This window comes from Megalops cyprinoides, chromosome 2 (assembly GCF_013368585.1).
Source record: "Megalops cyprinoides isolate fMegCyp1 chromosome 2, fMegCyp1.pri, whole genome shotgun sequence".
Taxonomy (NCBI): Eukaryota; Metazoa; Chordata; class Actinopteri; order Elopiformes; family Megalopidae; genus Megalops; species Megalops cyprinoides.
The window spans coordinates 12422056-12434944 of NC_050584.1; the positions used below are offsets into that span (position 1 = coordinate 12422056).

A 12889-nucleotide genomic window follows, 5' to 3' on the forward strand; every position below is an offset into this window, starting at 1 on the left:
TATGATTTGTGCTTCATGTTTGGCTCATGTTACAGGAAAATAATGAAAAGAGAAGTGTATGTGCTCGACACAGCAGTTGAGACACATGTTGACATTCCACATCTTATCTCGTCCTGACATATTTTCAGCGAAGCATATATGGAAATGTTTCATCGGGAAAGAAAGATAAATTCAAATGTATTAGGTGCCTGACTTACACTGTTACAGTACATTTAGAAGTACCCATGGTCCGCGCAATAGAAAAGGGACCGTATCGCCATTTAATGGGAGAATTTAAGAGATGACACAATTTTCGATCACCCCTGCTGTGAAGTATGCAGAGATTTGATCTCATGCGGCATTCTACTCGTCGGAATTCAACTGAACTCTGCTTCCGGGATTGTTCTCAAGCAGAATTCCGCGTACTCCAAATCAAGCAGATAACATAAGCTCTAATGGCCCATGTTCGGCGGTTGTTTATTCAGTACCATGGGATATTGTGTCCCGTTACACTATGAATGTTCCACTGTATACTATGTAAAAACAGGGCTTCGGCAAAGATCTGTGATTTCACGCTTATACGGTTTCATACATTAACATCTTGCTCATGGTGGATATTTACGAAAATAAGCAACATGCGCTGTAATAAGCAATTATCAGTAACACAAAGAGTGGGGCACGGTGTTTTCCCTGAGTGGGGGAGCTGCAGTCAGCGCTCTCAGCTTTATTCCATCGATCAGTGTAGAGCAGTTGTAGGGCTCAGCGGTCCCTGCGCAAGCCTCATTAAACTGTAAAGTGAACTACACAAACAAAAGTGTGAAATTGGCCCAGTTGGTACTGCAGGCTTGGTAATCTACCCTGGCAGGGTTTCGGTGCTATAAGAGCATGCCTGTTAATGTGGCATACCAGGACTTTTTTCAATTGAGTAAAAGGGCAACTATCAGAAAATGAGACAAGCTATATATTTGTAATATTTTGTGCTTGGAGTTAAACCACGTTTAAGAGTTTACACTGTGGTTAATTCGGACTATTTTTCGAACCCTCTAACATTCAACATTCAATACAGTACCAGGATCTAATATTTTTTACTTGTGTTATTATATCGAAAATGTCCTGCCAAATAAAAATGTGGTATTGGTACATGGAATAAATCACGCAATAAGTCACCAAATAGACTTAATATTTTTAATTCAATGAATAAGATATATAGTTTAAGTGGGTTGTTTATGGCATAATTTATATTATAATTTCAGATGATATATGTGAGTTGAAAGATTTCTTGCGAATATATGTACAGGTGTGAGCTAAAGCCATAAGGTTTATACGTCGCCTTCACCAAGGTAAGACTTAAGTAGACTACAACAATCTGGTTTAGCTAATCTCGCCAAACCATGTCATCAATACCAGTTGGAGAGTTTAATTCCGCCCCGCGCCTACAGGGTTAAACGGGGAGGGCGCACGCGGGGAGACTGACGTATCCAGCTCAGTGCAGGACTGGGTTGCAACATCAATAACAAGCGGCATTATAATAATGGAACGTTCGCCCTGCACACTTTTTAACCAGTAGTCTTTTCAGGCCGACCAAAAGCAACTGCACAATCGTAATTTTCCGTCAACCCTCTGCTGCTAAAGGGAAAAACTGAACCCGCTTTTTTTCAGTATCTCAAAAAGAGGGCGTTGCAGGAAAAACAGAAGGTGACATGTCCTTCATCAGAAAGACGAGTGCACGTTAGAAGACAGGCATGAGCGATTGGGAATGCTTCTGCAGCTTGACTTGTTTGGGAGGATACTGAATTAGATGTGAGGAATATCATTAAAAACCACGACGGGGAGATGAATTGATGTGAAAATGCGAGGTCTCGGGTGAATTTGTGCAGGTGGATGGCTAACCTGATGTTATCAATTCCTTTTCTCCCCGCTCCTGCCGCGTTGCTGTGCTGTGAGTCTACGATGGTGTCGAAGAAGCCCGGTAGCCAGCAGTAGAAAACGGCGACGCGAGTCATGCTTCCCGGGGTCGGGGTGTTTGGCACCAGCTTGACCGCAAGGGTTATCATCCCCCTTTTGAAGAACGAGGGGTTTGCAGTGAAGGCTCTTTGGGGACGCACTCAAGAAGAGGCGGAGGAGCTGGCTAAGGAAATGAACGTGCCGTTTTATACCAATAGGATCGACGATGTCTTGTTGCATCAAGATGTGGATTTGGTGTGCATTAACCTACCTCCCCCTCTAACGAGACAGATTGCTGTCAAAACGCTGGGTGAGTTTTGCACTTGTTTCCAGTGGTGCAAAGGCTTTGGTCGTAGACAGCAAAGAAGCTGCTCGTTTTAAAACCACTTCCTTGAAATCATTAAGGTACCACGTGTAATGCACGGTGCATCAGTCAGATTATGATGGGTTTTTCATTCACCGTTCAGACAGCCAGCGTTAATACAATTTGCGTTATCTGTTATCTAGCTGGGGTAACTAGGCACAGTAGGTCAACGAATATGATTAAGCATAAACCCTACACTGTATCGATGGAAGAGTGGGTGACGACTGTAGTTCGTTAGCAAGCTTGTTGGCTGCTGGTTGCTGAATATCCGGCACAGTAGTAGCTGGTTCACAGTGACCATCGTTGTATGCGTCACCGTGATCAGTCTTATCATGGATTCATTTCATTGGGTCAGGGCAAACGGTGAATTAGATCTCGTGTCAGTATTTCCACAAAGCAGGTGTGGCGGTGTGCATTAAAATATCATTGTATAAAACTGAAAGGAAACGACTGAACAGATGTAGACTGGAAAGTTTATACAATTGCATTGGTATGACATTCAGAGGATTTTGATAGCTTTAATACAATAGCATAAATTAGATGGTATCCAACCAGTGTCTTCTGTCTATTGTTTCATATTGTTCACGTGTAGCCTAGAGGGAGATATCTGCCCTTTCAGATCATGTTTTCAATGTATTTTTACTTCGTTCTGTAGGGACCTCTTCTCGCACAGTGGTTAGATATTTTCTATGCATTTTTGATATAGGGGTATCAGCACAGTGCTCAAAGTCAACAGTTAGCCTTTTGTTGTATAGTGAAAATTCAAAAGTGTTTTTTAAGTAAAGATGAAGCAAACACACTCCCATCAGCCAATTCAGAATATGGCAAACACTAAGATTCAACAGTGTCATGCATGTCCTAGGCAGAATTTTAGCTCTTTGAATTCAACATGAAACATGAGTTGTTTCACGATTTGAAGGTCGTGAACATTGGTTTTCTAATTTGTTTTGGCCAGGCAGGAAAAGGTAAGATGCAGCGGTTGTACAGTCAGAATGTAAAACTCAGTGGGGTTTTTTTTTTTTTTTTTTTTTTTTTTTTTTGACACCATCATACAACCCTCTTCTACCACGGTCTCCACCCCCCCCCCCCCCATTTGCAAGAAAGTGAAAGCTGTATGTACTTGCAGGAGCTGACATGTGATTCAGTGTATGGTTGTGGTGCCCAGAGTCTTAATTGGAAGGATGTTCTCCTCTCAGTGACCTCGGCTTGTTGTGTTTGGGTTAGATAAGGGGACAGACCGACGTGGACAGGTGTCTGGTGACAGCAGAAAATAACCAGGGCATCAGCTCCTTGCGTTTCCTGAGGGGGGCTCATGTCAGAGACCAAAAATACCCTGTGCCAATCAGCAGTTGGAAAATGCATGGGGGCACCAAGCTGGCAACTATGGCTGACTGTGTGTGTCCTGCAGTGGTGTGTGGAAGTAGTGTGTTGCCTCATTACAGTGGGCCAGCTGCACCCGTAGAGTGGGAGTGGTGGCCATATGAGCTGATGTGTGGCAGCTGGGAGCACAGAAACTGATCCGCGCTCTGCTCTGTGTGCACAACAAACTTCATTTGCCCATCCAATGCTTTGCTGACTTTCAGATGTAAACATCTATGTAAGGTCCTGTGATGTACTCTGAGAAAGAATATTTATGCATAGACGGGTGGTAGTTTTCACAGACTTGCAGTGTGGATCAGTATCTATCCATGTCTGGTTTAAGGGTTGCACCATGTGACTATGAATTGAACTCAGAGCAGCGTTCTTATGCAAAGAAGAAACCATAAAGCAAATGTGCAGTGAGAGGCAATGTGATGCTGCTTTGGACATCTTATGTTTCTGTATGTGTTACCTTAACAGGATCATCTAGTTTTTAGTACAAAAAGATGCAAACAGAGCAACAGAGCTTCAGGATATGCTTGAGGTTATACTTGTTGATGACTGTTGAGACAAAAGTACTTCTTTTTTTAGTATTCAGCCAATATTGAGGTGAAGTGTAGTTGTGTTTTTTGCTTTGATATATATTTGCATTAAAAGCATAGTGTCAATATTATTTATATCTAATATGTTATATTTATGTCATCTTATTGGCATGCATTTTCACTAAACAAATCCACATTATTTTTGTGCAGTGTGATGGATAATTCAGACAGAATTCAGGCATACAGTGCTTCATGGTTATGTTGTTCTTTTTTTTCTTAAAACTAAATAATGCACTTAATCATGTGTTGAATCACAGTTTAAAAGGACAGCCACAGAGGTTTGTCTGGATGGCTAAGCTGTGCTTTGTGCCGCGTTGCTGGTCCCCCCCTCTGACTCCATAGTGAAGGGCACATGATGTGTGGAATCTGCAGCGTGTTTGGAAGGCTCCACAGAAATCCCCTGGGACGGGGGGCTACAGACACAGAGCCCAGCGGTACGAGCTGTACAAAGCAGTGGGGTGGCGATTGTCAATCTGCGGAGATAATCTCACTACAAAACGTGTGTGAACTGGGGCAGAGCTGGGAACGGCCAGGCCAGATATTTGTCAGCTCACGCTCTGAGTGTTTTTGAAACTCTATCTGCACTTTCTTACCGCACAAAGCCCAGGACCCTGTCTGGGCTGGCATTGTTCCAGGAGACGTGAAGAAAGGAGTAGAGTATCCCAGACCTCACCGGACCTGTGGTGGGGAGGCAGGTTTACGCTCAGCTTTAAAAATGAAGTTTAACTCCCAAAAGGTATCATGGGCGTTCATGAGTCAGGATTTAGAATCTGACTGAAGATGACGTGCCAGCCAGTTGCCTTCTACACTACTCTTTATCTACCTTGTGTTTCAAAGTAGTGCAGAAGATCATGATGAACCAGGCGAGTGTGTAGTCTGTGTGAACCAGAGCTCCCTGGTGCCATGGTTACTCGGGATCAAGTGTTTACAGCCAGCAATTGTGGGATGGCTTCTTTCGCCCCACAACTGTATCATTACTGTCTTAAGGCTGAAGAGGTGCAAAAATGCCACATCACTCTTTAAGGGAGTTACACCCTCAACAGTTTGGGGTTGGCAGGGTCAGTAAATACTGCATATGAATCCATGCAATTTATATCACATTTTACACATGTACTGCAGTTGTTTGTGCCACGATTCACCACTGATTCATCCTCTGCTCCTAAAGACTCTTCCATTCATTAGTGTCTGCATGTAACTTCACATCATTCTTCTGGACACAGGGTGTGCAGTGTGGTGATTTACACACAGAATGGACTTTACTCTGGAGCAGTTGTGTAACGTTATGTAAATAAAGGTGTCAATGCAGTAGTTTTACTGCTATGTAGAGCCATTGATCATTTCTCACGTCAGCTGTTTGGGCATTTCAGTGAGTGATAAAATCTTCAGATAGCAATTAAAACAAATGCACACTATGGCTTAAAGTCTAAAAATTCCATTGCATTCAAAAGCAAAATAAACAATATTAGTAGTATATACTTATACTCTGCAGGCATTTTATGAAATTGTTTTTCTTTGTGCTGGATAGCTAGGTTGATATGCTTGACCTAATGTGATCTGTTTGTAGATGTATTATGTGTTTGTTAAATTGCTCCCTCCCTCGGCTTGATCCATCTCTTTAGCGAGCTGTATGTTGTCAACCTATCCTGTTTCTCTCCTCCGTTCCACGCCACTCTCACATCTGAGCCTACAATCTGAGTCAAAGGAGGAGAGTGTTTACTTATGCCTGAGATTCACAGGAAAGTAGGACCCTGATGCCTCAGTAATACACCGTGGCTTGATTCACTCTAAAGAGCAGCTTTGGAATGTAAATCTACTGGCCCACATCCTCATGTAAAGTTTTGAATGGTCCACATTACACGGGCTTGTTTTGAGTGTGTAGTAGTAGAGATTAGATTCATCACGATTCATCAAGCTATCATGGGATGTTTCTTTCCATGGCGTCTGCTGGTATGAACCGGCCAAAAGACAGCAGCGGTGAGTGATGTGAAATAAAATGAGGAAGTGTGTCTAAAAAAGCCACCATGAGTGGAGAAAATATGAGGTTTACACCCACAGTGGAAATCTCTAAAACAGCAGGTGTCAGAGCTCGGCACCCGTGACAAACCTTCGTCTCATTGCTGTGAGCCAGTCTTTCCAGCCAGTTGATATTAATACCATCAGACTAACGGGAATTTCTCTTTCCAGTGTTCTAGAGGCGTCTTATGTCACAGAGATATGCTGCCTGAACGGGCGCTCCGCCGAGCGAGTTCAAACAGACCCGCGTTATATTTCCAGTTCTGCGCATTTGCACAGTGACAACCCATGTCAGCACCTCGCATTTCTTGGATCTCGGCTCATGAAAGTGAATCTAATGCATTGCCTAAGACCGAGGAACCAAATCTCTCTCTCTCTCTCTCTCTCTCTCTCTGTCTCTTTCTCTCTCACTCACAGCTTTCCTTGAATACATTAGCATTTAGAATGCATTCTGGCTCACAGCATTTCCTTCCGTACCTCAGCTGGCAAAGGGAGGGGTTTAGGGGGATAGAGAGGATGCAGCCCGGCTCAGTGCTGCATTCAGTGAAATAAGCTTTTTTTTCACTAACTTCCTTTCGCTGCATGCCTCCTTACAGTGCAGGTGTGTGGCTTACACACAACCACTGAACCACACGCTGCAAAAGAGAAGCAGAGTCTTGCGTAAATGCATCACGCATCCTTTTCTTAAAGTTTGAGTGACAGATTTAAGCTGTCGTTGTTTATGCCGTATTATTATTTCTGTTGCTAAAATTAACAAAGTGCTATGTGGGCAAAAAAATGAAGCAGTGTAATTACACTTGCACAAATTTGCTGCTCAAATTCAGGGAAAAAGAGTGTTGTAGTTCCATTGAATTGGGGCCTTACTAGAGTTGATCCATTTCCAAGGGGTAGAATGACACTGCCTTTTTGTTTTGGTAGTCAGCTGTATAAGCTGTTCATAGTGCTTATTTGTTTAGCATTAGTTCTCTACACATTTTCAGTTAAGCATAGTAAATGTTCCATTAGTTTAGTTTTTAATTACTCCTGTTAAATACATCTTTGAAATCCCATGTCCGTAAGGTAGGTCAGAAGGTGCTCATTTCAAACGTGAAAACACAAACTTGGTGCCTAGAGTGAAAAGTCAGTGACGGTAGTTATTGTATAGTAATGAGCACTTAGCATATTTCATGTAATATCAGTTTTAACATTTTTTTAGGTTGAATGAGGAAGCTGAATATATGCATGTATGTATACTTTCACGTAGCTTGCAGAAATATGTGGGAGTATCACCGCTTACGCAAACCTGATAAATTCAGGCACAAATTCCCAACATTTTTATTTTATCAGATGCTTGACAGTTGAAACAATAGGAAAATTGTTACCATTTTTTGTTTAGTTCCCCATTCTTTCAGGCTCGTCATAGCCATTGTCAGCCATAAACGCTTTCCCATTGTCAGAACTGGAACCTGCAGGTACTGGCGGCAATGGCTTGCCCAGGAACTTAAGCATGAATGGTGTAAGCCCCAGGCCTTCTGCACTGTCTTTCTGAAACGTGAGCTCGTGATTGTTACTCGTGATCCTGCTCAAGAAGACTCAGAACAAGCTTAGAGACTACTATAGTGACAACATACCCACGCTCAACTGAGCACAAGGAATGCATTATGTAGCGACAGGATGAAACAGGGGTTGAATTATTTCGGTGTTCCACCAAAATGGTTGTCTTTAACTTGTTTTCAACTGGTTGTGAATGTATTTTATGGCAAACATGACATTTTGAGTATGGCTGACACCCAAACTGAAAAAATGAAAGACGAGAAATTAGCTAGCTAATTGAGTAAACTTGTCCTTGGTAACTAGCTAGTCATATGGAACAGAAAGGGTGAGAGTATTTAGGTAATGATGCTGGTGAGGATAAATTGCTGCTAGCTACAGTAGCTAGTTTGGACAGACAAGCAACAGTCAGTATAACTAGCTAGCTTGGTAGCAAAAACCATATCACAGTAATGAATTTTTATCTGTAACTCTTCTTGTTCTCTTCCATAAGAAGAAAAAAGTTCATAAAATTATAGAACAGATATTTACTGCCAGAACTAGGTAGCTAAGTATATGATCTGTCAAACATCTGTCATGCATGCATGTTTAATAAGATGAATTTCTTTTTTTACTATTTCATTTACATGGCGAATTGGCATTTAGCCATGTGTTTGTGTTTGCTTCTTTGCATTTGGTAAGGTTAGCTAGTATACACAGCTGATTCTCAAAGCTTTACTGGCTAGGTAGGTAGCTTGCTGTCACCTGAAAGAAGTGGTGACTGCACTTCCCCATTTTTGAAAATGGGCTGCTAAAAAAGTATTATGCTGTTGATATCCTGAACCTTAGTCTTGGTGTCCCGTCTTGGCTCGGGCATGAGCACGGCAAAGGACTTTGAACCTCAGTTGTGGAGTGTGGCAAGACTAAACCCTACAAATGACTTGGTGGGTCATGAACCCAAGTTCCTGGGATTTCCAGCTCTGATAGTAGAAATCCGGGATACATGAAGGCAGCAATAGCATGTAATATGGCTCTAACTGAAAAAGTGTATTTAAGTCAATGATTCTGTAACAAAAAAGTAAATGAGACAGGGCCAGATAAGTGGTGTACACAGACCTGCTAAGTGTTTTGTTGCTGACTGGAGGATGTTCTTTCAGAATGATTTGTGGCATCTTATCAAGAATGGGCAAAGTCGGCCTGGCCTGGCCATCTCCCTGAGGCCAGCCACTCCAGACAAAACAGGCCATGAACTGAGTGTAATGGCACAGATCCTCCATGACACCTGATAGGAGCATCTGTCTGGTCCAAGATGGAGGCGTGGAGTCAATCACAACGCCTTTGTCAGCTGCTCTAGTTTTCTAATTTGCCTCATTTAATGCAGTTGACCTTTGCAGTGTGCCTCCATCGGCCATTCATGCTCTAATTCATCGGGTGATCAAATAACCAGCCTGTTTCCACTGCTGTGTAAGGACACCGACGGTTTCTCCTCACAAGATGGGAGAACACTAAGGATAGTAATTATAAGAACTGCTGCAGGTGTTGTAGACTAATTATACTCTTTCCAAAAATGGGCAAGCTGATTTCCTGTAAACATACATTTTAAATATGGTGGGGCTTTTATTTCTGAAATGATTGCAGCTACAGAGGGGATGTGCTTACTCCTTTTCCCTCTAAGCCTCAGGCGCTAGAATTTACTTGTGGGACCTCAGGCGTGCGCTTGGTTGAGCCGTGGATGGAATACTGAAGCTCAAACAGTGGGCAGGCTGCCCCTTTCGTGTACATAGCCCTCAAAGCCTTGAGTCACAGTGCCTCACCGTCGTCCTACAACCATGGAAAAAATGAATAGGGTGGTTTTGCGGACAGCTTGTTCCTTTTTGTTTCATTCAAGGGGGAAGGAAGAAAGGCGGGTCAGTCTTATTGACAGAGGGTGGATGAGTCATTTTTTAGGTGATAAGTCTGGCTCCAAGGTCAATGAGTAAACATGGAAGGGAACCTGCGGGGCAAGGCCGTGATGATGCAGACTCTACGCAGCAATGCTGGTGATGAGGTTTAGCCTTGCAGGTCACGTACAGTGGGTTTCGAAAGACGTGGGATTGCTGCAACCCCTAGCAGGTTCTTCATATCTTGTCTTGGTGTGAAACATGTTTTATTCAGTTCCTCTTCCTTTTTTAACTAAAAGCCTGTGTTCACAGCTGAAACCTCTCAAGTTTTGGCCGTGTCCATTCATGTTCGGTACGGGCAAGACTTCCAAGGGATTTCCAGAGAGAGGGAGTTATGGTGTGATTCCCATGCTTTTCCTGAATGCGGCTGCTGTTCTCAGTTTCCAGGCCCTTCATGTTAAGCTTTCAGACAAGCATTTACATGCTAATTTCAGCTAAAAAAAGGGGGAGGGGGCACAATCTTAAAGTTCTGTGAAATTGCTTTTGTTCCAGGAATGAATTGCAGAACAGGGCGCATTCACTTCACCTTCTGTAAAGTCCTGTAAAGTGAGCATTCCGGAAAGAGGGACTTCATTGATGTGTCTCATTCATTTGGAAGAATGAAATTTCCCTACTTCATAAAGGTGAATTGTGCTTTATTTGTCATTTAGGTGAAGATTTTTTTTTTAAATGCTAGACTGTTTAGGTGTTTTATATTTTTAATAATAATAAATTTAATAATTAATAAATACTGACTGTACCACATGCAAACAGTAAGGTGCTTTCACAACATTTTTTTTTTTCGTTATCAAAAAGGTTATTCAGTGCACTTCATCACGATAATATTCACGTCACACAATTGCATTACGCATCTGTCATCCCCTTGCCTCTTCAAAGGAGCAGCAGAGATTTTTCCCAAACCTTGTCTTTCAGGTGGCATCGGGTAGGGCCTGTTTTCACGAGGCCCAGCCTAAAAGGTGTGGCAGTGTGAAAACCGCTGACATTTTCCATCTTTTCTGGGCCACTGAATATCGGGCATGGTTTGAGCTCTGTTTATTGAGTTTTGAGAGCTGCATCTGGGGATAAATGGCCCTATTCACTTGCTCACTATCTAGAAGATCCTGCAATATATTACAGTAATTACTTGTGTTTTTGGCCTTGGTGAGCTTTCTGGGCAGTGAATAATGATTTTGTTATTCCTCTGGTTGCTAAGGTCAAACCATAAGGACTACTGTGAATTGGTTGGCCATGAATGAATGCTAGTCTACAGAAGTCCATCTTAATTTAGGTCTGATTAAGATGACCTAGATTAATAACAAAATTCATTCATATGTGTCTTCAAATGATCATCCGAAAGTATATTTAGCCATTGGTATTATTGAATAATCATTATACACAAGTGGCAAAAGGTGAGCTGCTTTACAGCCTGTATGAGTGGGATTGCTCATGCAATCATAAGGCCTTTCTAAAACAATCTGGAATTTTAAGTGGCCAATTGATGATCCTAAAAAGGTGTTTGATGCTCACTTTCAGACCAGATTTCATTTCCAAGTAAGTGTGTGTTCTGTTGTTTGAGACGTGGTCCTCCATCCTCATCCTCTTTTTATGAGGCACAGAAAACTCTCTCTTGATCTAAAGCTGAAGCAGTGCGCAGCAGCCATTTCCTAATTAGACCTCAGGGAGTGGAGGCAGAAAGCAGGGCCCACATTAAGTAGTCCCGTGAGGAGAGAGAGAGAGAGAGCATTATTTAACCCATACTGGAGTCACGTGTGACAAGGTTCATGATTTCTGCCCTTTTTTAGTATTAGATTGTCTCTTTTCAGCATATTTTATGTAGTCTTTTTAATAAAGTTTATTAATAGTATTCTCTGAATCCTGGAATTTTTCACTGGAACAGTGGAAGAATTTGTGGGTTGTCAGTGCAAGTTACCCCAGGAAAATGAAAGATCCGTTGGAAATTGCTCACAAATTGGGCGAGCTAGTTAATTGTGTCAACCGTAACGAGGAAATGCAGTAAACAACTCGTTAGAATTAAATTACAGTGTAAATATTTTGTGGTCCCCATAGGAGCTGAATAGTGTTCAATGCAATCTGTGTTATCATTGTGTATTTGCTTTCTCAGAAGGCTGTTTTTAAGGAAAGCCTTAAGTGTAAGCATACGTAAGCATACGTGCATACGTTTGTGTGTGTGTGTGTGTGTGTGTGTGTGTGTGTGTGTGTGTGTGTGTGTGTGTGTGTGTGTGTGGGTGGGTGGGTGTTCTGGGTGCTCTGGGTGCTCTGCTGTCATACTGCTGTCTCACTACACGCTCAGCTGAGGTCACAGGAAGCCGTGGGAGGAAGTTATCGCTAATTAAAGCTGTTGGTGACTGCGTCCGGCACATATGCAGGCGGTCTCTCCGAAGCATGCATCATCGGTGACAGTGACAGTGACAGTGACGAGGGGAGCGCGGGGTCCCTGAGCTGTCAGGCTCCAGACCTCGCTCGGCAGACGAGCGGCTGGTGGTAGCATCTGTTCTGGGAAGACGCCATCAGCTCCTCCAAAACTGCAACTGTGATTCTAACGCTGAGGCGCGGGCTGTAAAGTGAACAGAGCCTGGTGCGCCTCACCCTCTGTGTTCGCTGGAGGGGTGAGCTGCAGTGGTCGGCTGCTGCAGGGGGAGTTTTGGTACACTCAAGGAGGGCATTACTGCAGATGTTGATAACACCACCTCAGTGTTAATCTTGTAAACTTTGCCTTCAGAAGTTTTAAATACAAATATTCAAAGGCGCATGCACCAAGCCATGTGACCATGAATGACAGATATTTGAGACAGGTGTTTTTATGATTAGAAAATGCATATGAATATGCATATGAATGTTATGAATATTAAACTGCAAACAGACTCTGTTTAATCACACATCATGCTGTTTTCTGACCAAGCAAGTGGACAGTTTCATTTTTTTATTTAACCTTTTGCTAAATGTAAGAATGGCAGCCCTAATCAGTCCAGCAGGTTTGTCAAATATAGCCTAACCTGTCCAAGAGCTCTCTTTCCTGACGGGAAAAAAAGATTTCTGACCCTTATTGCAGGATAGTACATCCAATCAAGGAACATCAGTCTGAGAAGAGTGGAGCAGGGAATAAAGGGCTTGAATGGTCCTTGTTTGTGAAACTTGACATACCGACCTACCTGCAAGTCTGCAAACATATTCCCTCATGT

The 12889-nt window shown here is 42.6% G+C and overlaps 1 protein-coding gene across 1 annotated transcript in view; it reads left to right on the plus strand.

Moving 5' to 3' along the window:
• The first annotated feature begins 1475 nt into the window (after nt 1-1475).
• Nucleotides 1476-12889, plus strand: part of si:ch211-276f18.2 (glucose-fructose oxidoreductase domain-containing protein 1) — a 36184-nt gene continuing 24770 nt past the window's right edge. The window contains exon 1 of the mRNA XM_036521307.1: nt 1476-2233. Coding sequence (XP_036377200.1) covers nt 1981-2233 — 253 coding nt within the window. The 5' untranslated portion in view covers nt 1476-1980. The remainder of the gene's footprint in view (nt 2234-12889) is intronic.